Consider the following 27,232-nt stretch of genomic DNA (forward strand, 5'->3'; position numbering starts at 1 on the left):
ACTGGGAATATGAATTCCTTTGAGCAATGAAGATCTATGGGATTCTTAGGGTAAATGTTATTAGGCTATAATTTTATTGACTTAAAATGAGTAGCTGGAAACCAAGCCCTAAAGAACTTCCTATATGTCATTTTTCTGACCAAAGGACAGCATAATGTACTGCCCAAGGAAGATAAAGGCATGCTCTTGTAAGTTAAAGAAACTTTTCTTAAAATCTGTTTGGTAATAATAAAGCTTTCAAATTTAATGGAAATGCTCCTTTTTTAGTGATTGCACAATCTATCATTTCTAATCTTCATACCAATTGACCCTGTCAATAAATACCTGAAGAATTACAAGATCAAGATCAGTAAATTGATTTATTCATTTAACTCATATTTCTCATCTGAGATATGATCAAGGATTTAAACTTCAAACTACTCATTCAAAAACTTAAGCCTTTCACTCTGATAAAGAGAACATAATGTTTCTACTGATAGAACAATTGTTCCAGAGCTAGTACGAATCCACAAATTCAGATACATTTTTAATATGTCAAATTATACCCCCTAAAGGAAATCCAATAACAAAGAAATATTCAAGAACAAAAGAGTGAGTGGAACTTTTCCTGTTTCTCTGGAACTTGGACCAAATGCTGAGGATAGAAAAAGGTTGAGTATTCCACTTTCTAAAGAAAGCTTCAAATAAGTGGGAGCCACCCAACCCTTCCAATTTTCTTAAAGACCTTATTTATTTATTTGCACAGGCAGGGGGATAGGCAAAGGGAGAGGAAAAAGCCAACTCTCTGCTGAGCAGAGAGCTGGACACAGGGCTTGATCCCAGGACCCCAGGATTATGCCCTGAGCTGAAAGCAGATGCTTACCCAACTGAGCCACCCAGGTCCCCATCAACCCTTCCAGCTCTTACTAATAGGCCAACAATTTGGGTTTCCCTTTATTCAAATGTTGTCTGCCATTCCCAAGCTATCTGACAGAAGACTAGTAATAAGGAAAAAAAAAATAGCATCACTAGAATGCAAAAAGAAAGAAATAAAAAATATGCCACTTAGGCGAAGTGATTAGCTGTAAATGCCTGTGGACTTACCATCTATCAGAAGGTGAGGAGGGTTCACATCAAAAGCTTGGCCTCCTCTGCCCAGTGAGTAGTGCAATATCAGAGGGCTGCTCAGGAGCATAAGGGATGCCTACAGCCTACCCAGTCAGGGCTGTCCTGAGCTTCAAGCATCATTCCCACTTGGAAACAGATGGACCACGATCCCAGCTGCCAGTGTCAATATAAACCTTAGGCCAGAAGAGGCTTCAGACAGGATTGGTCTTGGCCTAGTAGCACAGCATGACAACCCAATAAGCACAAGAAACTTAAAGCCAAACTAGACAAATGAGAAGGTACCAAACCCCAAGAAGGAAAGAAAACCCTTAAATAGGACCAAATTCTTAAATGAATATAACTAAAAGATCACTGTTGGTTTTTATTTATCCAAAATTTCTCAATTTTATCAGTGAGAGGACATGAGAGTTCGTGATAAAAAAATAAAATTCAGTTAAAGAAATATAACTACAAAAAAAGAAATATAACTACATAAAAGCATAAACATCTGAGCTTTTTTTAAAACTTTACTACAAGCTCCTTTCCATTTAATTATTTATTTATTTATTTATTCATTCATTCATTCATTCATTCGTTCATGAGAAACAGAGAGAGAGAGGCAGAAACACAGGCAGAAGGAGAAGCAAGCTCCGTGCAAGGAGCCCGACTGCCCAACATCTGAGCTTTTGCTTGAAACTTACACATTACATTAGTATTTTATATTAGATATACAAATGATTTTTATTCAAAGACAAAAAGGAGAGGTACAGAAAAAAAAAAAACAGAAATGTTGGCTCTGTGGCAATAGCAGTAGATATGCAGTGGTTATTTCAAACGTATCACCAGTAACTAAATACACATTTAGATGAACTGCAATTTCAACAAAGCTACAGCTTAAATTTGCAATTTCTGTCAAATACCTGACACCTTACACGTGTAAAATAGAAAAATCAAGGTAGCCTTCATAATATTCAATATTATCTTATAATGACTCGAAGCTAATTTTATTTATTCTATCAGAAAATAATGAGCAACTTTGAAGGTCTCAGCAGGCCAGTGATGGCTACGCATATTGGAACCAAATATTGATTTGCTTACAAATTCTCACAAAATCTTTTCATATTGATTATATGTCTTTGGGATTTAATATAAACTAAGTTTACATTAAACAAATTCTGAGTATCACTGATTCATTTAGCCTCTATGGACTGCCCACTAGAACCTGATTTCTGCTAATTTTTGGTCTTTACTATATCTCCAGCACCTAGAGTAGTTCCTGGCTTCCTAAACATATTTTGAATTAAAAAGTAAATATTTGACTGAGAGTCCAATGCCAAATACAGAGGAGGTACTGTTACAACCTAAATTGTGTCCTCCCTCCCAAGATTCATATGTTGAATGTGGCTGTACTTGAACATGGGGCCTTTAAAGAGGTAATTAAGTTAAAATAAGGTCATTAGGGTGGGCCCTAATCATATATTACAGGTACCCTCGTAAGAAGAGGAAATTTGGGGGCAGGTGGCTCAGTTGGTTAAGCATCTGCCTTCAGCTCAGGTCATGATCCTGGGGTCCTGGGATTCAGCCCTGCTTTGGGCTTCCTGCTCAGTGGGGAGTCTGCTTCTCCTTCTCCCTCAGCTGCTCCCCTGCTTGTGCTCTCTCACTCTCTCACATAAAATAAAATAATAAAATAAAATAATAAAATAAAATAAAATAAATAAAATAAAATAAAATAAAATAAATAAAATAAAATAAAATAAAATAAAACAAAATAAAAAGAAGAGGAAATCTGGATACTGACACCTACAGAGAAAAAAAAAAGTGAAAATCCAGGGAGATGATGGCCATCTACAAGTCAAGGAGAGAGGCCTCCGAAGAAACCAATCCTGCTGACACCTTGATTTCAGACTTCTGACCTCTAGAACTATGAGAAAATAAAATTCCGGTTTCTTTTTAAAAGATTTTATTTACTTATTTGAGAGAAAAGGCATGAGAGAGAGAGAGAGAGAGAGAGAGAGAGAGAGAGAGAGAGAGAAAGAGAAACACAAGCCAAGGAAGAAGCAGGCTCCCTGCTGAACAGAAAGCTCACCATAGGGCTTGGTCCCAGGACCCTGGGATCATGACCTTAGCAAAGGCAGATGCTTAACTGACTGAGCTACTCAGGTGCCCCTAAATTTCTGGTTTTCAAGCTTTCCAGTCTGTGGTACTTTCTTAATGGCAGCCCTAGGAAACTAATAAAGGTATTTAATGAGCTTTCTTGATTGACAGAATGAATAAATGCATAGAATTTTAGAAAAGAAAATGTAATTTTCAATAAGTTACATTGTATCATACAGCAATAATTAAGCTAGGATAATGAAACATGGTGTGGTACCCCTAATGTTAATTAAAAACATTGGCTTTGGGCACCTAGATGGTTCAGTTGGTTAAGTGACCAACTCTTGATTTCTGCTCAGTTCATGACCTCAAGAGTTGTGAAATTGAGCCCCACATCAGGCTCCATGCAATGGGCATGGAATCTGCTTGAGATTTTCTCTCCATTTCCCACTGCCTCCTCTTCCACTTATGTGCTCTCTCTCCTAAAAACAAAAACAAAAACAAAAACAAAAAAAATACACAAAACAAAACAACAAACAAAAAAGCTAAGCGTTCATTTTATCCCTCATGTGGAATTAAAATGACATTTGTGAAACTGAACCAAACCCAATCATCCTGATACAATCTGTCAGTGATCATACTCAGAGTTTTCCTTGTTAATTGTAGTTGCCTGATCCAAGACCAGTGATTATTAGATCCCAAATAGATGCAAAGGCTAGCATATGGAGAATAAGATATCAAACCAGGATTGTGACAGTAGCAAGGCTACTTCGACTGCTGAGAAGCAATCAATGGCCTGTGTGTGACCAAGTTTAATTTCTATAGGAAATTCAGTTTTTCCAATTATACATATGCAAAAAACTGCGATGTTGAAAAAAAAAAGAAGGTTAGCACTATTAAATTATAATAGAAAAATAGCTTGGAAGTTACCCACACATTTTGTTGTTGATCTCGTCAAAAATCCTTCAGTAATTTTATAACCAATATTAATGGCTACATAAACCTTCAATATATCCTTTATTTTGAAAGAGGCAAAACTTGTGTAGTAGTATAATCTTAGGTATGGAAACTTCCCCAAGCTAAATAACCCCAAAACCCAGTTACAGAGTACTATGCTTCTAAAGTTCTAAAACTTTAACGGTAAATGAGAGTCATATCCTAGAGCAACAGAATTCACAATGAATGACACTGTTTACTGGCTAAGTGTGAGGAACAACTAAAGCCAAAGGATATTATTTAATTGCCAGACACCTAAAATCTGTTATTAATCCTGTTAAAGGGTCTTGAGTCTAGTGTTAGAATCATCTAGGTTAGACTTTATTCCACTGATTGAATCAGACAGAAAATCTATAAATAGAGTGATGAGCTTGCTTTGGAAAATTGTTGGTTTATCACATTTGAAAAGAACAATTACATTTGAGGCACTAATCTTAAAAAAAAAAAAAAAACAGTTAGGATGTCTTTTGTTCAACACCAAAGGGGCTGTTAGTGAACCAAAGGAGAGTAAGGTAAATAATGAAAACAGTGCACTTCCCACTTATATACAGTTTAAGAAAAGTTGTTTTCTATCAACTAGAGAGTCCAAATGTCTAACACTTTTTAAATGTCTTACGTAATATTAAAATCTAAAATAATTCAGTGAAACTCTTTGGTATAAGAATTTCATACACAGTTGACTATCACTGAATTGTTCAGACATAATTTCTTAATTTTTCCACAATTCATTAGCTAATAATCATAATCAACATGAAAATAATCATATCAACATGCAAAATGATGACACATATAATGACAAAAGCTCAAAGCATCAAGGCAGCGAATGCAATACATATATAATATGAAATAAATATGTTTTGACTAATAGATGGGTAAGAATGAAAAACCTGGTTAAAAAAATGATTATTCAAGATCACCCTTGACTTTGCAACCTGCAGCGTAACTTTGAAGTCCAATTCAAATAGCTGTCTATGATGCAACATACTCTAGCCATGTTGCTGTGTTTTCAATCTCAGGACATTTAAAGCATAAATCGCCATGATATTAGCCTGCTGTACACCGACCTGGGAAATTTTTGGTTGCCCTTGTGTCTTCAAAATAAGTTGTAACAACTCATTGACATATAAGGCTATTGACCCAGTCAATATTCTCACAGCCAAATGAGTCACCTGCCTTTATTATCTGCACACTAATTCTCTCAATTTAGATTATCTACAGGGTTAAATCATTACTCTCTTGGCTCCCAAATGTTCATTGCAGACCTCACCTCTAGTTAGACACATAATTAATTAGCACATAGACCTCTCTGCCTCTTAGGGGGGGACCCATAGATACATCAAACTAATCACATCCAAAATTGAATTATTCATCTTTTCTCACACTGGCTCTTACCCTTGTAGGGTTGTGGCACCTCCAACCACGCAGCAGAGTAAGACAGAAACCTGGTTTAACCCCTGACTCCTCTCTCTCCCCCATTCTTCATATTCAAGAAATCATATTACAATTTTCATTAATTTAATATTTATATGAAGTGTACTCTTATCTCCAATCCTATTATCAATGCTGGAGCTCTCTTTACCAACCTAGCATCCAACAACTTTGCCTTAGAGAAAATTGTACCTTTAGAGAATAAATTCAAACATCTTCAGACTTTAAAAGGTCTTCAATGATCAGATTTCTGCCAATCTACTTCCCCTGCTGCCTTATCCTTCCTCTTATTTTATATTCCAGTAATCCTTATATGATTCATGTCCCTTACATTCCATGCTGCTTCGTAACTCTATACCATTGTTGAAATTGTCCCTAAAATTCCCATCTTTTTTTTTTCACATGATTAATTTCTACTTCAAGGTTAAGATTGATGAAGGTATAGTTTCCTAATGGAGCTATAGACTCCCTTATATATCTCCATACACACTACCCTTGTAATATCCTGTATAAATCACTTTCTGTCAATTTCCACATGATCTTATTGTACCTATTTGTTTTCTTCTTCATTCATAAAAGAGTAGCCTAAAAGAAAGGAATATAATTTATTTACTTAAGACTCTTTAAAGTGGGGCACCTGGGTGGCACAGTCAGTTGAGTGTCCAACTCTCAGTTTCTGTTTGTGTGTTGATCTCTGGGTCATGTGATCAAGCCCTGCTTTGGGCTCCATGTTCAGCAAGGAATCTGCTTGGATGCTCTCTCTTTCCCTCTTTTTCTGCCCCTCCCCACCAGATCCTGGTGCACTCTCTTTCTGTCTCTCTCTCTCTCTCAAATAAATAAATAAATCTTAAATAAAAACTCTCCTAAAGCTGTTAGCATAATGCCTAACCTATCATAGACAGGAGATAGTGAATGAATGAATAAATAAATGAGTAAAGGTCAAGGAGAGTTAGATATTGTAATGGGTGAGATTGTATTTCTTCACCTTGATTCCCTATAAAAGCCTTAATTTTTTCTCTAAGTTTTATGGAACTTTATCTAAACTCACCATGTGGACCTGCATAGACCTACCTAAAAATACCAAAAGATATTGTATCATGTCTTAAGTTTCAACCAGATGAAAAGTATTAGTATAATTGGCAACCTAACCACTTTCTAGTAAATTAGACTGAATAATCAGTCTAATTAATTTCAGTCTCAATTTTTCTCCACAAACACAGAATCTGTTTTTTTAAAGATTTTATTTATTTATTTATTTATTTATTTGAGAGAAAGACAGAGACAGAGACAGTGATAGTGATAGCAAGAAAGACCACAAGCTTAGGGGAGGAGAGGGAGAAGCAGGCTCCCCATTGAGCAGGGAGCCCAACACAGGGCTTGATCCCAGGACCCTGGGATCATGATCTGAGCTAAAGGCAGATGCTTAACCAAATGAACCACCCAGATGCCCCTGTTTATTTTTAAAAAGAGCAGATACCCTGTATCTGTATCGTTTCTTAATTTTAACTTTTGATTTAGTTCTTCTCTTTGAAAATGGCAAATATTAATTTTAATAAATCAAATATTTTTTATTTGAAATTCCCCAAAACAAGTATAAAATACCTATAAATAATTAGCCTTTCAAATGATTGTTTGTATGTGTGTAGTTATTTTGCTTCTGATGGTATAGTTTGAATTTGTACTAAAATTTGGGGACAATGTGAAGCTGTATGATCTCTTCAGATGTACAGCCATTGTTACTTTTTCAGTAATCAGATTACTTACAGGGCTCTACATGTATTAAACAGAAATGTGTCTGGGCACCAGGTGAAAAATCTATTAAAAACATTGGGGTTGGGATCCCTGGGTGGCGCAGCGGTTTGGCGCCTGCCTTTGGCCCAGGGCGCGATCCTGGAGACCCGGGATCGAATCCCACGTCAGGCTCCCGGTGCATGGAGCTTGCTTCTCCCTCTGCCTATGTCTCTGCCTCTCTCTCTCTCTCTCTCTCTGTGTGTGTGTGTGTGACTATCATAAATAAATAAAAATTAAAAAAATAAAATAAAAACATTGGGGTGGTTATCCTGGACATGGGTGAAAGGCAAATCTACCCCATATCTGAAATGTTTTAAGTAGGTTTGTAAAATATTCCCATGAATCCAATGTGCCCATATATGTTGGGTCATAATTAATCTTTCCAGATAATTATAGCCATATTTTCTATCTTTCCGAAAAAATAACACACCAACAAAAGACACCTTAATTGAGTCTGTAGAGAAAACACTTTATCTATGAGAGGCTTTTTGCATGTATCCTTTTGAATGAATATTTTTGTATTTTTTGAGTAAATAACTAATAGTGCAATTGCTGGGTAGCAGGGTAGTTCTAGTTTTAACTTTTTGGGGAATCTCCATACTGTTTTCCAGAGTGGCTAAACCAGTTTGCATTCCCACCAACAGTGCAAGAGGCTTCTCCTCTCTCTACATCTCTTTGACAACATCTGTTGTTTCTTGTATTGTTGACTTTAGACATTCTGACAGGTGTGAGGTGGTATCTCATTGTGGTGTTGACTTGTGTTTCCCTGATGATCAGCGATGTTGAGCATCTTTTCATGTGTCTGTTTGCCATTTGTATGTCTGCCTTCTTTGGAAAAATGCTTATTCATGTCTTCTGTTCATTTTTTAATTGGATTGCTCACTTTTTAGGTGTTGATTTTTTTAAATTCTTCCTTTATTTTGGATACTAACCCTTTATCAGATATGTCATTTGCAAATATCTTCACCTATGCTATAGGCTGCCTTTTAGTTTTGTTGATTGTTTCTCTCACTGTGCAGAAACTTTTCATTTTGATGAAGGCTCAATAGTTTATTTTTGCTTTTGTTTCCCTCCCTTCAGGGGTAAACACACACACACATGCACACACACACAACCATAAAAAAAGAATGAAATATTGCCATTTGCAAGGACATGGATGGAGCTAGAGAGTATTATGTTAAGCGAAATAAATCAGTGAGAGAAAGACAAATACCATATGATTTCACTCATATGTGGAATTTATGAAACAAGCAAAAGGGGGGAAATGAGAGAGAGGGAGGCAAACCAAGAAACAGACTCTTAACTATAGAGAACAAATTGATGGTTACCAGAGAGGAGGTGGGGGGGGGGGCAGAGTTAAATAGGTGACAGGGATGAAGGATTGCCCTTGTGATGAGCACCCAGTGTTATATGGAAGTGTTGGATCACTATAATGCACACCTGAAACTAATATTACACTATACATTAGCTAACTGGAATTTAAGTGAAAACTTTATTTTTTTAAAGATTTTATCTATTTATTCATGAGACACACACACAGAGAGAGAGAGAGAGAGAGAGGCAGAGACATAGGCAGAGGGAGAAGCAGGCTCTATGCAGGAAGCCCAAATGTGGTACTTGATCTTGGGACTCCAGGATCATGCCCTGAGCCAAAGGCAGATGCTCAACCACTGAGCCACCCAGGCATCCCTAAATGAAAACCTTAAAATAGGGTTTTGCAACGTACATCTTAAACCAAAAAAAAAAAAAAAAAAAAAATTGTCCTAAAAATTTAACAGCTGTTTGGAAAGAATTATAAAAGGAACTAGCCTAAAATAACTGTCACAAAAATATATTGCTTCCTGAGTTGTGAAAGAAGACCTAAAATATTTAATTATCAAATCCTCAATTTTTGAAAATCCCTATCTTGATTAAGATTTGCTTATGATACATCACCTATTCTAAGACAGACTGCTCTTTGCAGATTTATGTCACCTCTGATTCGGCACTCACAAGGCTTACGTTTTCTGTTGCCACACCTCAGCTCACTCCTCTAAATGGAATCCAAGAGTGGAACTGGTCTTCAAGGATCTTCGAAGTATTCTAGTTTGTAGGCATACAGACATTTGTTTTAATAGTACAAACCCAAGCCCACTTTAAGAAAGGCAAGCAGCAGGGGTGCCTGTGTGGCACAGTCAGTTAAGCTTAGGTCATGATAGTAGGGTCCTAGGATTAAGCCCCAAGTCGGGGTTCTTGCTCAGTGGAAATCTGCTTCCTCCTCTCCCTCTGCCCCTCCTCACCCCTCTCCCCACTTGTGTGTGCACTCTCTCTCTGCCTCTCTCTCTCTCTCAAATAAATAAAATATTAAAGGAAAAGAAAATGAAAGAAGAAAGAAAAAAGAAAGAAAGAAAAAGGCAGGAAAGATGAAAGAAAGAAAGAAAAAAGAAAGAAAGAAGAAAGAAAGAAAGAAAGAAGAAAGAAAAAAAGAAAGAAAGAAAAAGAAAGAAAGAAAAAAGAAAGAAAGAAAGAAAGAAAGAAAGAAAGAAGAAAGAAGAAAGGAAGGAAGAAGAAGAAAGAAAAAAGGAAGGAAGGAAGGAAGGAAGGAAGGAAGGAAGAAGGAAAGAAGAAAGAAAAAAAGAAGAAAACAAAAAGAGGCGGAAGAACGAACAAAAGGAAGGAAGGAAGGAAGGAGGAAGGAAAAGGAAGGAATGAACAAAAAAGAAGACAAGAAAGAAAAGCATGAAAGAAAAAACGAACAAACCACAAACACAAGAATAAAGAGAAAGAAAGAAAGAAAGAAAGAAAGAAATAAGAAAGAAGAAAAGAAGAAAGAAAAAGGGAAACAGCGGATAGGTAGAGGTAAACGCCCTAGCCACTTGGATAATAACTTGCTGAGATTTGACTTTCCTTCAGTCAGGTTATCATTTTTATTAACAGTGGACCACTAGAGTTAAGCTCCTTATTTTAGAACAATAGACCAAAGGGTGGCAACACTCCCTTTCCAGTGGCCCTTTGAAAAGCTGTGAAACTACTGGCAGAGGGCATAACAAAGGTTGTAGCCAGGACCTCTGTACTGGGCCTCATCCATGGCGCCTCATCTACAATCACTCCTCCAAGTGAGGCTATCTATGCAGGCCACCATCCTTCTTGCCTGTAAAAACCTACCTTGTATCACCCTGTGCCCATCTGTGGACCTGGAGATGACACCTGACACAAGCCAGGCTCCTCTCTGTGCTGGCTGGTGGCCTATGACATGCTGTGGCATCCAAGACCGTCTCAGGAATCCAAAGTGAAGCATGGAAAGAACTTGACAGTTAGCAGCAGGCACTCAACATGCACATTTTCCAGCAGGTAGTGTCAGGGGTGTACGAGGTCTGAAGCAGACTGAAGTTAGGTTATACAGAAGGTAGAAGTGCAGAGTTAGAAATCCAGATGGAGAAAGAGAGATGAGAAAGGGGAGCACAGAGAAAGAAAGCTATGTGGGCTTCAGAACAGATTGAAGAGGTAATGGTCCTGAGAACAGCAATTCAATCCTTAATACAGTCTCACAATTAAACCCCCTCATTTGAGGTAAGTTGGGTAAAATTCTTTCCCCCTTGCTACCAAACACCTGCCTGAAAAAATGTGGGTGGCAAAGAGCAGCCAATGTTGTTTTTAAGTTGCACACAGAACACAGGAAATGGCCATTTTTGACATCTTGTACCCTCACTACAAAATCAAACTCCATCACTATTTTTTTTTCCTTCCATCCAGGCAAAAATCTAACTTAAGGGGTGCACCGGCAGTACTACCGCCTGAATCTAGTAAGAAGTACAGACACATATTGAGTTCAAAGAAGAGACTCTATATATCCTTGAAGTTACTTATGAAATTTTGATGAAGTGAAGACTTCCTAGCCAAAAGCCAAAGCAACTTGAATAAACATAACTGATGAAAGAAATTTCAAGATGTGTTTGTTAGGTGTTGCAGGACATCTCAGAGGGTCTAAAATCTCTCACATGTACATGAAATGTACAAAACTCGCCACTTACAGAATTTGACGTTACAAAATATTTTATGGGCATTTCTGGACATTTTCTTATAACATCACTTGACATCACTTGACTTGAGTGACATTGTTGCTTGTCTTCCATATAACACAAGGTACATTAAGGTACAATGAACCTGGTTGTTTTGCAATATTTTATTTAGCAAGTCACTGGAAAAGCTGATTCTGGTATGTACTATTGTACAAAACTATCACTTCTATTTTAGCAGATGTAATCAAAAGCAGAAAAAATAGCAAAAACACCTTCACAGGCATGCTATACAAGAAAATTCAAATTTACAAAATCAGAAATGGAGGAATGCCAATTTTTATTACAAATCTGTTTGCTATAGTTTTTTTTTAAGTTAAGAACTTGACGTATAATATCTGAACAGATTATTTATTAACAGAAAAATTGGAGCAGGGAAAGGTAGAAGCATCTTTCAATTTAAAAGCATTTAAAATTCAGAATCAATTCAGAAGCAATTAAAATTTAATCAGATGAAATTTATACGAAGTTTTCTGAGACTCTATCCACGACACATAGAAAACTATAACTCTAAATAAATATTAGGTTCTTAGAATATTTATTACTTAAGGCTTAACAAAGTAAGGCATATTGTATTGCCCCAGCAAAGCAAGAAAAGATTTTAAGTAACCTCCTAGTCTCCTCCCTGTCCCCGCCCCATTTAAGGAAAATCCACTGAAGAGCAAGAATGAAATTTTCCACAATGATACATCGATACAGAGACCACATCAGATTTCTTGTTAAGGAAGATTCATCTATGAATTTGATTCCTACCATGCAGCAAACCTCCAGGTCTCCGTTTATATGTAGGCAAATGAGCCCCCTTGGGTGATTAATTATAACCTACCTGTTATTGAGCATGAAACCATTACACAATACCGCTCAACTACTGCTGTGCCAAAAATAGAAGTTGAATGACACATGAAATATCATGGAGTATTTGCACACAAAGAGGCATGGTTCTCAGTACCCACACAAATAAGAAATCAAATTTTGTAACGAAAGGTGTCTCTAGAGGCAAGTGGGTGGCTCAGTCAGTTGGGCCACCAACTCTTGATTTCTGCTCAGGTCATGATTGCAGGATTGTGAGACTGAGCCCAGAGTTGAGCTCCACACTCAGCAGGGAGTCTTCTTGAGATTCTCTCTCCCTCTCCCTCCTCCTCTCTCCCCCACTTTCCCTGACTAAAAAAAAAAAAAAAAAAAAAAAGTGTCTTTATAAACTGAAATCATGATCAATGTGCAAAAATAGTATATTCTACAGAGTATACAATCCCTAAGTACACTATAGACCATAAAAATCATAAGTTGGAAAAATGTAAAATAAATAGAACTAATGCATGAATAGCATTTACTCTGAGTAAGACACTAGGCATATATGTTAACTCACTATTTCTCACAGTAACCTTTGAAATTGTTATTACAACTTACAGAGAGGAAATTGACACATACATTTAAAAATGTTTACACATACACACAAACATAGTTATTATGATTGACCTAATTAGCACTATGTTATTGTAAAGAAGTATCAGAATTACTGATAATTTACTGAGCTGATAGAAATTATATATTTATGTTTTTATGTCAAATTTTTTGATCCGTAAAAATATAGGAACAAAACAGACTCCAAAAAGAACCACACTAATTCAGGGGGACAAAAGGCCAGCGTGGGGAAGAAATTCTGATCTCACTGGATGGCTCTACTGGATTTTCACTCATGGCCACTTTCTCTCTCTTACACCCATTATTCTCTGATAGACTAGTGACTCTCTCCTGGTCCTCCTTAGCCACTTTGACTACTCTACAGGTGGCAGCCACGAACATACCTTGCAGACCTCCAACTAGGAGGAGCTTAACTGACCACAGCCCCCAGCAATTGGCATCTGACATCCATCCCCACATTTGCTCCAAGATCACGCTTCCTGCAGGCCACTTCCTGCCAATAACTGTGGTCAGCAGGAACACTAAGTCAGGCCCACTGCTGGGAGGCACGGGATGCTTCTGAAGAGCAGCTGTAGTGTGAGGGGTCCCCAGGAGGTCTTGCCAACCTTCCCTCAGGCTTCATGGCAGGTCTCTGATGCTTCCACCCAGCCCTCTGTCTTCACTCAAGGTCAGGCTTGCATTGTTATTTGACAGCTTTATCTGGCTCCCTTCCCATTTTCTTTTTTCTCTCAGTTATTTGCTCAGTAAAATCGACACCCTTAATCCAACCTTGATATCATCTCCCCAGATGACCCAGACCTACACGGTCCCTTTCCCCACCTTGCATACATTTGCCTCGTAAGTACATGCCTTCCCTGTGACTGTTCATGGTTCTCTCTTTTCCCCTTTCCTAGTAGAAGCCGACAGCTTCCAGTACAGCCTGTGTCTACTGCAGCCAAAACATGTGTCTCTCTACTAAATTGTCCTTCTGGGCTCCACACTCATCTTTGCTAAGTGGGTATCTCCATTTAGATGTCTCGAAAGCATTTCAAATTCAAAATTTTAACAACTAAATGTATCTTGTCTCAGAAGAGGATTTATTTTTCAATATTCCTTAATAAGGTATAACAATCATAATTCAGTGCAGAAAGCAGATGTACTCTCGGTATATCAACTAGAGGAGGGCTTAATACAGGAAAAAGGTGCTCACAAAAATTTTGGAATGGCTATGGAGTTTCCACTATTTTACTTCATTCCCCTTTCATGCCACTCAAGCTGCGATCCATAGATCAGGAGATAGCTGCTGCCCCTGCTACTCTTGACTCACAAAGGGAGTAACCTGCCACGTGAAGGTGGAGCCACCTGATACCAAAATTTACCCCTATCAGATCCTACCAGGGCTCCAGGAAGGTGACTTCTGTCTCACCTATGTTTTCCAGAACACTTACGAATATATGTACTTGGGTAAACCTAATTCACAGACAGAATACAGACAGCAAGGGGACTGGACAGTATAGATTTTAGATTTCTGAACTTCAAATTGAAGGAGTTTCAAATGGAAGGGCAAAGAGCCAATCTATGTATCAACCAGATTAATGGCACCCACACCCACTTGTTCACTGGAGTGAAAAAAATGGAGGGCATTAAAGATTTCTTGCTTTTCCTCATTCCATTCGTGACTGATTATTAGTCTTATCTGCAGCAAAACTGCTACTGGTTTGCTGCAATACTCACCAACTCTTACTTGGCAAGCTTCTCTAATAGCATCCCGGTAGTCATCCAATATTATCTTAATTCCCCACCTTTACACTTCATAATTCCACTCTGTGCTATTTCCAAATTTTATGTTATTTCTTCAGTCTTGAAGCTCTTTGTCCTGAAGGCAATGCGGGGTTCACTCAAGGTTTTTCAGTATTGTCACAGAGGCTGAGGAAGTAAAGTCCTGAATCCCCAGGCATGACACTGCAAAGCCTCAGATGACCCCTTGCTAACATCTCCAGACTCATTTCTGTGCCTTGCCTTTGTGTGCTCCAGCCATGCCAAAGTATTTGCCATTTCCCAAATTTGCAATATTATTTCTCACAACCCAAGTTTGCAGAAGTTACTCCATCTTCCTAGAATTCTAGCCCCCTCTGCTTCTCACTCAGCTAAATTGTTTCTCCAATTCTCATCTCAATAAAACATTTCCAATGAACAAGACCAACCCAAGCACAGATTATGTCTATTAATTACTATTACTATATCACTGGTCACAATATGTAGGAATTATTAGCTTACAATTAAGTCTACCCACTTAGGTGATATCTATACCAAAGTCCCTGGATGGCAGATCAAATGTCTTATTTGCTTTGATACATGGAATGTAGTAGGTGCTCAGTAAAATACTGATTGATAGAAGGAAGAAAAATTAAGCAAAGTAGAAAAATGTTTATGATAAAGGCAGCAAAGTCATACAGCGGCTAGTGCTATAAGTCAAATGAGAGTGATGTTTTTAAAAGAAAAATTTATAATATTTTGAGACAACTTTATGTTTCATGATATCAATTTTATAAAGAATAACATTGTAATAATATTCTATTAGGAGTAAACGTATTTTAATGAAAGTTATTATATTATCTTAGTATTGTTTAGTTTTGATAGTTTTGAAAACAGTGAAATATTTAAATTGACACGCTAGAAAACCAAACTTGCTTTCTATTAAAAATAATAATAAACAGTGGCATCTGAATGGTGCAGTCAGTTAAGCATCTGACTCGTGGTTTCAGCTCAGGTTGTGATCTCAGGGTTGTGAGATTGAGTCCCGCAACAGGCTTTGTGCTCAGTGAGGAATCTACCTGTAACTCTCTCTCTCTGCCCTCCACACCACTCTATCTGAAATAAAGAAATAAATCTTTGAATTATAATAAATTAAATAATAATGAACACAGATTTCAAAAAAATGTTTCAATTCATTTAATATTTATAGAACTCTTAAACTCTGCAAAATATTATAATCTAAAAAAAGAAAGATTATTTTTTACTTTCTAACAGGCAATAAAATGTTCACATTATTCAGTTAGTCTTGCACACTATATTCCCTAAAATAACATCTATCTGTGTGTGTGTGTGTGTGTGTGTGAACAAATCCATAAAGCTTGGATATATGTATATACATATATGGCATACAAGTTGTATATTGATTCTGCTAAGACATTCTATGTAGAGACAGCAGTTACATAATCTGGAAGACACACATCAGCCAATAGACATAGAGTTATGTTGTTATAAGTAAGGATTCTATTTCATGGTACCGATGGTAACAACCACTTCTATTTATTTTATTTAAAGATTTTATTTATTTATTTATTTATTTATTTATTTATTTATTTATTTGAGAGAGAGAGAGAACACACAAGCACGGGGAGCTGCAGAGGGAGAAGCAGACTCCCTGCTGAGCAGGGAGCCCGACTCGGGGCTTGATCCCACGACCCTGAGATCATGACCTGAGCCAAAGGCAGATGTTTAACTTACTGAGCCACCCAGGAACATTTACTTTTTTAAATCTTTATTTAAATTCCAGTTAGTTAACATACAGTGTAATATTAGTTTCAGGTGTACAATATAGTGATTCAACAATTCCCTACATCACCCAGTGCTCAGAATTCACATTACATTTAGCTCTGCTGTAATGTGACGTATGTATTCTAAAACTTAGAGTGTCGTGCAAATCATATAAAACAACAACTAGGGTTTATGGGGGAAAATGGGGTTAGATACACAGTACTCATAAACTTCATCAGATATACATTAGATAAAAGAAGGAGAGGAACCTAATAAAAAGAGCAAAGCAGTTTTACACATGTTAAAAACCCAAAGCCTACAAGAAATATGGAGCTTTACCTAGAAAAAGACCTGCCATTCCCTTGAGGAAGTGAGTTTCAAAAGGGTTATAGCCGCCGGGACACCTGCACCCCGATGTTTCTAGCAGCAATGTCCACAATAGCCAAACTGTGGAAGGAGCCTCGGTGTCCATCGAAAGATGAATGGATAAAGAATATGTGGTCTATGTACACAATGGAATATTCCTCAGCCATTAGAAATGACAAATACCCACCATTTGCTTCGATGTGGATGGAACTGGAGGGTATTATGCAGAGTGAAATAAGTCAATCGGAGAAGGACAAACATTATATGGTCTCATTCATTTGGGGAATATAAAAAATAGTGAAAGGGAATATAAGGGAAGGGAGAAGAAATGTGTGGGAAATATCAGAAAGCGAGACAGAACATGAGAGACTCCTAACTCTGGGAAATGAACAATGGATGGTAGAAGGGGAGGTGGGAGGGTGGTGGGGTGACTGGGTGACAGGCACTGAGGGGGGCACTTGATGGGATGAGCACTGGGTGTTATTCTATATGTTGGCAAATTGAACACCAATAAAAAATAAATTAAAAAAAGAAAAAAGGTTACAGCTCATGAGTTATTACAAAGTGGTAGACAAATCATTGGAAATCTCACAAGAAACTATAACACCACATGAGGAGCATTGTGCTTCATCACATTTGCAGTGAACTGAGGCAGTGGTAAATGTTAGAGTGTGTGTGTGTTCTGTGTCCCTTCTGTGTCTTGGTTCATCTAGGTACAGCTTGCCACACTCACCTATTGTCTCCACTGTATAAACAGTGCAAAAACAAACTCAAAATTTGTGTTGTGCCCAAAATGTTCCTTGATACATCAATTGAGTTTGGAGCAAATACGCCTTTTCAAAATGAGCATGATAGCTGAATTGAGTATAATAGGTCCTTGAAAAATACAAGTGGGAGAAGGTAGGTTCTATGTTCAAATGAGTTCAGAAAATAAGTGTATTAAGCTGTATTGAATTTTTTGCTAGTAAGAAATTTCGTAAACATTATGTGCTAATGTAAACTCTGAAACCTCAAGGCAGTGAGTTCGCAACATTTTTCCAAAATTACCTGACCTTAAAATCTCCCCTTTAATGTTGCAGCAGAAAAAAAAAAAAAAAACATTAACTTCTCCTAAAAATGGTATTCCATCTAGCACAATTTGATAAATACTTCTCTTTAGCAGTGTTTCATATTTATTGTTATTAAATATAAAACAAGGATTTCGCTCATAAATCTATTATGATCTAACTCCATTTTGTGTGTATTAAAAAAAGAACTCTGCAGTAAATTTTCAAAAACACCATTAATGCATCTTACATTGCTGATTGTATTTCTTCTGGCTCCTAGAGAAGAACTAAACTACGGCAGGCAATTAAAATGCCCCCTTGAAGGTGACAAAATGCCATCTTTCAGCATGATTAACCAAACAATCGAGGTTTTATAAATCTGCACCAAATAATTAAATTTGAGATATTAAATGTATGCAGTTTTCTGAGATTTCAGTGTGATTATGGTCTCTAAATAAACTTTTTTTTTTTTTTGTAAAAAGGTAAAAGAGGGGCTCCTGGATGGCTCAGTCAGTTAAATGTCCAATTCTTGGTTTCAGCTCAGGGAGTAATCTCCAGGTCATGAGATGGAGCCCTGCATCGGCAGTCCGAGCATAGCATGGAGTCTGCTTCAGATTCTCTCTGCATCTTCCATCCCCTTCACCCCCTCCCTGCTAACTCTCTCTGTCTCAAATAAATAAGAAAATCTTTTTTTAAAAAAAGCTAAAAGAAAGTGGGTTTTGTTTTTGATCACTAATTTTAGCTGTTAGGTGATTCTATATAAATTACACAATACATATAAATCAGTTTTACAAAGGAAGAATGATTATGCACTTACAAATACAGGGGAAGAACATTCTATGCAGTGGGATAGAGTAAACTCATGGGAAATTCCTAGTGTGAATGTCACCTAGAATATGAGTTTGACTACAATCAGGTTTCTGTGAGACCAAACAGTGAAAGGTGAGTTTGGTAAAGAGAAAAGGAAGAGTCAGAAACGCTCATAGAATGGAAGATATTTTACAAGTGATTGCACATAGGGATTTTTGAGAAAGATGGACAAATCAAAGATACTCTGAATTTTAAGCCAAAACAAATGAAACAATGCACCGATGCAAGTAGCACAAAATCAAGAGCTGGCTCAGGATGGTTATATAGAGTTGACTATCTGATGCTTAAAACAATTCAATAGGTTTCTTTCCTGTTGCCTACTTATTAGGTAAGTCACTCTTCACATAAATCCAAAATAAAAGAAAGAAAGGATTTATTTCTATGTAATTTGGGTTCATTTCTTATAAATAATGGCAATAAAAAAGTTTTAAAGTCAAGGTAATTAATGCTAGCTGTCGTAATAGATAAGACCAATATTTCAGCAGCTTAACAATGGTGATATTTATTGCTTGCTCAAATCACAGTTCCCTGTAGTTGGTGGGTGAGGGGGGATTTGGAGAGTTGAGCTCTGCTCTGTGCAGTTCTTCAGAAACCTAGGCTCCTTCCATGATGTAGTACTGTCATCTACAACATGAGACTCCACAGACATTCTGCAGCTATCTACCAATGAAAGAAAAAAGAGTGTAGGATCATAGGGGAGCTAGCATAATGTCCATCACTTCTACCCATTATTGTATCAGTCATACGACCCCTGAGTTCCAGGGATGGGTGGAAGATAACGATTTAGCTCAGCGCTCAGGAATGATACATAGCATTGTCTCCATGGCAAAACAGAAAGAAGATAAAGCCCTTACCTAAATGAGTGAGAACTTCAAATGAACCCTGGAATAATTCTCTCTTATTGTCCCTATTATCTGTAGCCACAAGCCATACAGAGCTAAAACCAGCAATAGTCATAGCAAGAAAAGGACACATAAAATTTTATAATCTGAAGCTTAATTAATTTGTAACTTTGTCACAGTCCTTCAAACTTAGCTTAAACAAAACATTCAGAAACTCTAATAACTAGTATTTACTTGTCTTGGCTAGACGAAGTGAAGTTGCTAAGGTATGTGTGCATTTAACTTACAAAACTTCCAATTATGGAGGTAGATTGCTATAAAAAAAAAAGTTCTGATTTCTTCACATCCTCACCAGCACTTTTTATCTTTTGGGTTTTTTTATGTTATCCATCCTAACAGGTGTGAGCTGATCTCTCATTGTGGATTTGATCAGCATTTTTCCTGGTAATTAAATTGTTGAGCACCTTTACATGTACCAGGTAGCCATTTGTATATCTTCTTTGGATAAATGTCTATTCATTCAAAATGTCTTTTGTCCATTTTTTTAATTTTGTTTTTTTATTTTATTTTTTTATTTTGTATTTTAAATTCATTGGAGTATAGTTGACAATGTTATATTCATTTCAGACATACAACACAATGATTCAACATCTCTGTACATTATGCTATGCTCACAAGTGTAGCTCCCCTTGAAAAATACAAGTGGGAGAAGGTAGGTTCTATGTTCAAATGAGTTCAGAAAATAAGTGGATTAAGCTGTATTGAATTTTTTGCTAGTAAGAAATTTCGTAAACATTATGTGCTAATGTAAACTCATTATGCTGTACATTATGCTATGCTCACAAGTGTAGCTACCGTATGTCACCACACGACACTATTACTGTATCATTGACTGCATTCCCTAGGTTGTGCTTTTCATTCCCATGACTTATTCATTCCATAACTGAAAGCCTGTTATCTCTCATGTCCCTTCACCCATTTTACCCATCTCTCCTTCCTCCTTCCCTCTGGCAACCATCAGTTTGTTTTTCTGGATTTATAGGTGTGAGCCTATTTTTGTCCATTTTTAAACAGAGTTGGTTTTGTTTGGTTGGATAGTTGGGTTTTTGTTTTTGTTTTTACAAATTTTGAATATTATTAACCTCTATCAGATAGACGGTTTGCAAACATTTTCTTCCATTCTGTAGGTTGCCTTATCACTCTCCTGATTGTTTCCTTTGCTGCCCAGAAGTTTTTTAGTTTGTTGTAATCCCACTCGTCTATTTTGGGATTTGTTGCCTGAATTTTGGTGTTAAATCCAAGAAATCATTGTTAAGACCACTGTCAAGGGATTGTTGTCCAATGGATATAAAGCTCCACTTATGCGAGAAGAATAAGCTCTAGATATCTACTATACAACATAGTGCCTATAGTTAATAATATGGTATCATACACTTTAAAATACACTAAGAGGATAGATATCAAGTATTCTTACCACAAAACAAATAAACAAAAAAAAAACAGACAAACAAAACACACACACTAGAGCACAAGGAAAATTTTGGAGGTGGTGAGTATGTTTAGGACCTTGATTGTGATGATGGTATCATGAGTGTAAGCATATGTCCAAACCCATTAAAATATATATGTTAAATATGTATAATATTTTGTTATATCAGTTGTATGTCAATAAAGCTTAAAGACTGAGTTTTGCCCAATTATTGATCTTTTTCCTTTTGAGAGCAGAGTAAATATAGTTTATACTATCACCATATGGCTTCTAAATATCATGAATGAGAATAAAACTTTCCCAGCCATGATAACAGAAACTCTGCAGTGGAGAATTATCAGCTATTAGTGCACAAAAAAAGAAAACAAAACAAACAAACAAACAAAAAAATGAACCCCGTCTAGAATCCTTGGATAAACTGTAGCTACCTACATCAGTTCTCCCATCCGGAGCACAGTGTACCTGTATTATCAGATATTCTCCCTGTCTTTCAGGTATTGGAAATTGAAGCATTATTTCCTGGATTCTTAATTCAAACAAATTGAGAGTAAACAAATTCAATATCCTGACCAAAAAGGCAGCGTGTCTATTTCAGGAACATAAGCACACAAATGCCTGCGTGGGCACACACGCGCACACACACACACACACAGAGAAACACAAGTGTCTCTCTTTGAAGCAGAAATAAAGCTGGGGGAGCCTGGCTTGTTGTGTTATCAAGGAACAGTCTCCAGGGACCAAGTTGTTTTCCTTGAAAACTTGGCAAGGAGAATCCAGTCTCTCTCATCCTGCTTGCTTCCCCCAATTCCACAAGCTTCTGCATCTGGATCCGTGTTGCCCTGCAATTTGTATCTGGAATATCAGCCGTGCCTCACAGACTTCCAGTGCGTTTGGATTGGTCAGGAGGAAGCAGAGGAGGAGCCACTCTGAACATTTTTTTTTCTTCCCCTCCCCACACCATAAAATCAGCAGCAGCCACTAACACTCAGAGCAATGCTTCGGGTTGGGAACTAAGACCGCGGGGAGGCAGCTGATGCGAACATGTGCACGCAGATTCAGCTCCTGGTGGCTCGGCGGCAACTCGGAGAATTACTTGCAACAGACCTCACTGAATGCCCTAGACTAAAGTTAAGGTGGGAGTGAGGACAAAAAAAAAAAAAGAAAAAGAAAAAAGAAAAAAAGAAAAAAAGAAAAAGCAAAGAGCAGACTCTTTGAACTAAGAATGAGCATTTCAGAAATCGAAGATGTTACAGTGAAGGTGATCGGAGCTGTACCTGGAAGACAGTAAGAGCTCCACTGCCAGCCTTTTGGAGCACGGGACAGGTACTCAACACCTGGCAGGCCAGCTGGATCCTCAGAACTTTGGGACGCACGGAGAGGGGGAGAACATCACCGGGGCTCCCTGGCTGGAGAGGCCGAATCAGTCCCGAGGGGGTCTGCATACACTTGTTGCAGGATGAACTCCACCCTTCAGCACGGAATGCACACTTCTCTCCACTTCTGGAACCGCAGCACCTACGGACAGCACGGCAACGCCACTGAGTCCCTTGGCAAAGGCTACCCCGACGGGGGATGCTACGAGCAACTCTTCGTCTCCCCGGAGGTGTTCGTGACTCTGGGGGTCATAAGCTTGCTGGAGAACATTCTGGTGATCGTGGCAATAGCCAAGAACAAGAATCTGCACTCACCCATGTACTTTTTCATCTGTAGCCTGGCTGTGGCCGATATGCTGGTGAGCGTTTCCAACGGGTCAGAGACCATCGTCATCACCCTGTTGAACAGTACGGATACGGACGCGCAGAGTTTCACGGTGAATATTGATAATGTCATTGACTCGGTGATCTGTAGCTCCTTGCTCGCCTCGATTTGCAGCCTGCTCTCAATTGCAGTGGACAGGTACTTTACTATCTTTTATGCCCTCCAGTACCATAACATCATGACGGTGAGGCGGGTTGGGATCATCATCAGTTGCATCTGGGCGGCTTGCACGGTGTCAGGCATCTTGTTCATCATTTACTCGGACAGTACTGCTGTCATCATCTGCCTCATCACCATGTTCTTCACCATGCTGGCCCTCATGGCTTCTCTCTACGTCCACATGTTCCTCATGGCCAGACTGCACATCAAGAGAATCGCCGTCCTCCCGGGCACCGGCACCATCCGCCAAGGGGCCAACATGAAGGGTGCCATTACCTTGACCATACTCATTGGGGTCTTCGTCGTCTGCTGGGCCCCATTCTTCCTCCACTTGATATTCTACATCTCTTGTCCCCAGAATCCATACTGTGTGTGCTTCATGTCTCACTTTAACTTGTACCTCATTCTGATCATGTGTAACTCCATCATCGACCCTCTCATTTATGCACTCCGGAGCCAAGAGCTGAGGAAAACCTTCAAAGAGATCATCTGTTGCTATCCTCTGGGTGGCCTTTGTGACTTGTCTAGCAGATACTAGCTGGGGACAGAGGAAGTACTAAAAACATGCACGAGAGACTTCTTCATCCTCACACAACATGAACTGTGTGCTTGGACAACAGCTGCTTCTTCAGTGTAAGGCAGGAGTTGAGAATATCTGTTGCATAAATTCAACTTTACGATGTTTTGATGTGAAAAAAAAATGCCCAGCCTCTGTACATTGCTAATGTCATGCTACTTTTGGGCTGTGCATTGTTAATCCATTTCGACGCTGTAGACACTTTGAATTTCTAGAAAAGAAAAAAGCTTCCATTAAAAGCATATCAGTGTTTCTTGTTATTCACGAGGATTTGGCACTTTGCTTGCTTTAGGAAACATAGAAATCATAGAATCATTAACTATGTAGCCTGATAAGTAACTTCTTATATTATACTATATCACATGAAATGTGCAGATTTGAATGTAGCATGGGGGGTGGATATTGAACAATAGATACTTGGTCATTAAAACAATCAACTGAAATTTTAAGTAATAAAATGTGTTCATTCTCCCTGTTGCAGAAATAGAAATGAAGCTTCTGTTGAGAGAAAAACAGCTTAAACACACACACACACACACACACACACACACACACACACGAGATTTTAAGCCATAAAACTATTTCTGTCTCTCAGAGACAAAGGGATTAATTTGCCCAAGCAAGCAGTCTGATATTTTACAAAGGCAATTCAGTTTGGGGTAGAGGGAGACAGCAGTTACAGGGATTAAAGTATTGTAGACAATTTAAGTTAACATGTGAAGCTGAACTTCCGGATAATCAAACTATTTCCAACAATCATTAATAAAATCAGAGAATAAAGTCTTTCTATCCCTTTAACCAGGGACCCAGTTTCTGCTGAAATGTGCAAAAAGGGTGGTGTTGCCCTGAGAGATCTGGCTTCCGATCTCTAAAGAACTACACACTCAGCATTGAGTTCTCTCACTTTTCACAGGAAACTGACTGGCTGTTTCCTTACAGTTTATTTTCTCCACTGGAGTTTAATTATTCATTATCAAGAACTTTAACTTTACAAACCACATCTATAACACACATATATCCATGCAATATCTGTAAATATCTAAAATAAGGGAACCTTTGATGCTGATACATGACAAGTAGGAGGGAAGACACCACCTGAATCCAGAGGGTATCTTAACATAAACCAGCCTTCCACAACCACATTTTGGAAAGTAAACACTTGTTTTCTTCCAAAATAAAACCACAGATTCGGTTACTGAGCAGTAAAATCTGTACTTTCCAATTTACATGTACTTGAAAATTAAGAGAGAGAAAACATATTAGGCTGAGGGTTACCAGTAACTTATCCTTTGCTTTCATTTATAGTGTCTTCAAGTGCTTAGGGGCAGAGATATGCAAAGGTATTTCTTAAATCAAATATAAATGCTTTACATCTTAACAAAAAGTCCTGAGAAACTTTCAGCATTCATGTGGAAACATTACTTAAAACTGGAATGGTGAAATGCAAGTTTACAAATGAAAGGTGGTACTTGATTCACTAGGATTCTTCTATTTTGATGCAAAATAAGTGTGAGGATTTAAACACAGACTGCTCTAACAGTCAGAACCCAAAGCCGTAGGAGGACACAGATGGTGTTTTTATCTTTGCTACTATTCCTGTCCATTCTTTCACATAGTAAATTTTAGAGGTCCTGGGGACTGGAGATACAGAAGAGAAGGCTCTAAGTGTCCCCATCTTGTGTGGTGGCTGTCTCTTCTATGTCTCCTTCAAGTATCATCTCAAATGCTGCTTCGTCCATTAAGAACCAGCCCACTTCTCCCTCGAAAAGGAAATCTGGCTCCTTCATCTTTGTTTCTATACCTCCTCTTGGGGCTGTTTAGAGAGCTGGGGTGTGCGTTAGTCATGAACCTGCCTGCCCCACCAGTCTCCTCTATAAGCCCAGAGCACAACATTAGGCTTCAGTTTCTTTAAGTGCTAAGACTGTGTCTTACTCATTTTTCCTGTTCTCCAAACATCCTTCTGTTACTTTCTCTTTCTCCAGTAAAACCAAGATTCTCCCAGAGGGACATATTACCACCCAAAGTACATAGTTCACATTAGCGTTCACTCCTGGTGTTGTATATTTTATGAGTTTTGACAATTGTATAATGATATGTATCCACCATTACATTATTATACAGAATAGTTTCACTGCCTTAGAAATTCTCTGTGCTCCACCTATGCATCCCTCCTTCACTCCCAACCCCTGGCAACCACGGATCCTTTTACTATCTCCATAGTTTTGTCTTTTCCAGAATGTCATACAGTTGGAATTATATAGTATATGACCTTCTCAGGTTGGCTTCTTTTACTTGGTAATATGCATTTAAGATCCCCCATGTCTTTTCATGGTTTGGTAGCTCATTTCTTTCTGTGTGGAATAATATTTAATTGTATGGATGTAACATGGTTTATCTATTTATCTACCAAAGGGCATCTCTTGGTTGCTTCCAAATTTTGGCAATTATGAATAAAGCTGCTATAAACACTTTTGTGTGGACAGAAGTTTTTAATACCATGCCAAGAAGTGAAACTTCAGTATAAATACTGTGATGTATGTGTCCATCCTTTAATATTTTGTTAAGGGTGATTAGTTAGTATTTGAATTATTCTGATAAATAATATATATAGAGAGAGAAAGAGCGAAAGCGAGAGAGAGAGAGAGAGAGAGAACATGATTCAAATACTGGTAAGGAATATACACTTCAGGTGTGAAAGCAGCATCAGATACCTTTATTGAAATTTTCACCAGACAGCTCATTTAAAAAGCATAAGTTATATTAGAAATTATTTTCCATTGGTGTAGTGAGTGATTTTCAAGACTTGCAGTTGACTTAAAAAGTTGTACAGTTGGGATCCCTGGGTGGCGCAGCGGTTTGGCGCCTGCCTTTGGCCCAGGGCGCAATCCTGGAGACCCGGGGTCGAATCCCACGTTGAGCTCCCAGTGCATGGAGCCTGCTTCTCCCTCAGCCTGTGTCTCTGCCTCTCTCTCTCTCTCTCTCTCTCTGTGACTAACATAAATTAAAAAAAAAAAAAGTTGTACAGTGATCACCATAACTTGCATGAACAGGTACAAATTTCTGCCCACTTAACAGGTAGCCTAACGCTCAGACACTATGTCCCAAGCTCTTAATGGTCCCATGTCTCCCATCTGCTCCAAAAGTCTCTGCCCAAATGAAATATTTTGAAATTACTAAAAAACATTTTTGAAGAATTATTTAATAACGTGTGAATAAATATTGACTTCTGTTCAATGTTACAAGGAATACACAGAACAGATTCTTTAATATGACACCAACTATCTAAAGAAAGTACCACTGGGAACAGATCTTAGAGATCATCTTATCAAACCCTCTAAGCAGACTCAGAGAGAGATCGGTTAATGTCAAATGCATAATCAGTGTTAGCACCGAAACCTGAGACCCAGGTCCTGACTCCTCATTCAGATTTCCTTGAACCAAAATTCTAGATAATTACCACTCCCCAGTCATAAAGAAATTCCATGATTGAATCCTGGTTATATCACTATGTAGCTGTGAGGTTTTGTTGAAGTTGGTGTTCTCATTGTTCAATGTACATAATAATACCTGTCTGATGCGAATCTTAGAAGGATAAAAGGTAATTATACAGATTGAGGTTCCACAGAATAGCGCTCAGTATACATAGACACTCAAAACTGTAATTATTATTAGTTTTAAAATGCAAAATAAATGGATAAACCCATACATGGATGAAGACTTACTAGTTTTGCTAT

At 37.9% G+C, this 27,232-nt stretch overlaps 1 protein-coding gene across 1 annotated transcript; it reads left to right on the forward strand.

The window, feature by feature from the left end:
* The first annotated feature begins 22,017 nt into the window (after positions 1-22,017).
* MC4R (melanocortin 4 receptor) lies at positions 22,018-25,873 on the forward strand. Its single transcript, XM_025422127.3, has one exon. The coding sequence runs from the start codon at positions 22,461-22,463 to the stop codon at positions 23,457-23,459; it is 999 nt and encodes a 332-aa protein (XP_025277912.2). The 5' UTR covers positions 22,018-22,460; the 3' UTR covers positions 23,460-25,873.
* The last annotated feature ends 1,359 nt before the right edge of the window (positions 25,874-27,232 follow it).

This window comes from Canis lupus, chromosome 1 (genome assembly GCF_003254725.2).
Source record: "Canis lupus dingo isolate Sandy chromosome 1, ASM325472v2, whole genome shotgun sequence".
NCBI lineage: Eukaryota > Metazoa > Chordata > Mammalia > Carnivora > Canidae > Canis > Canis lupus.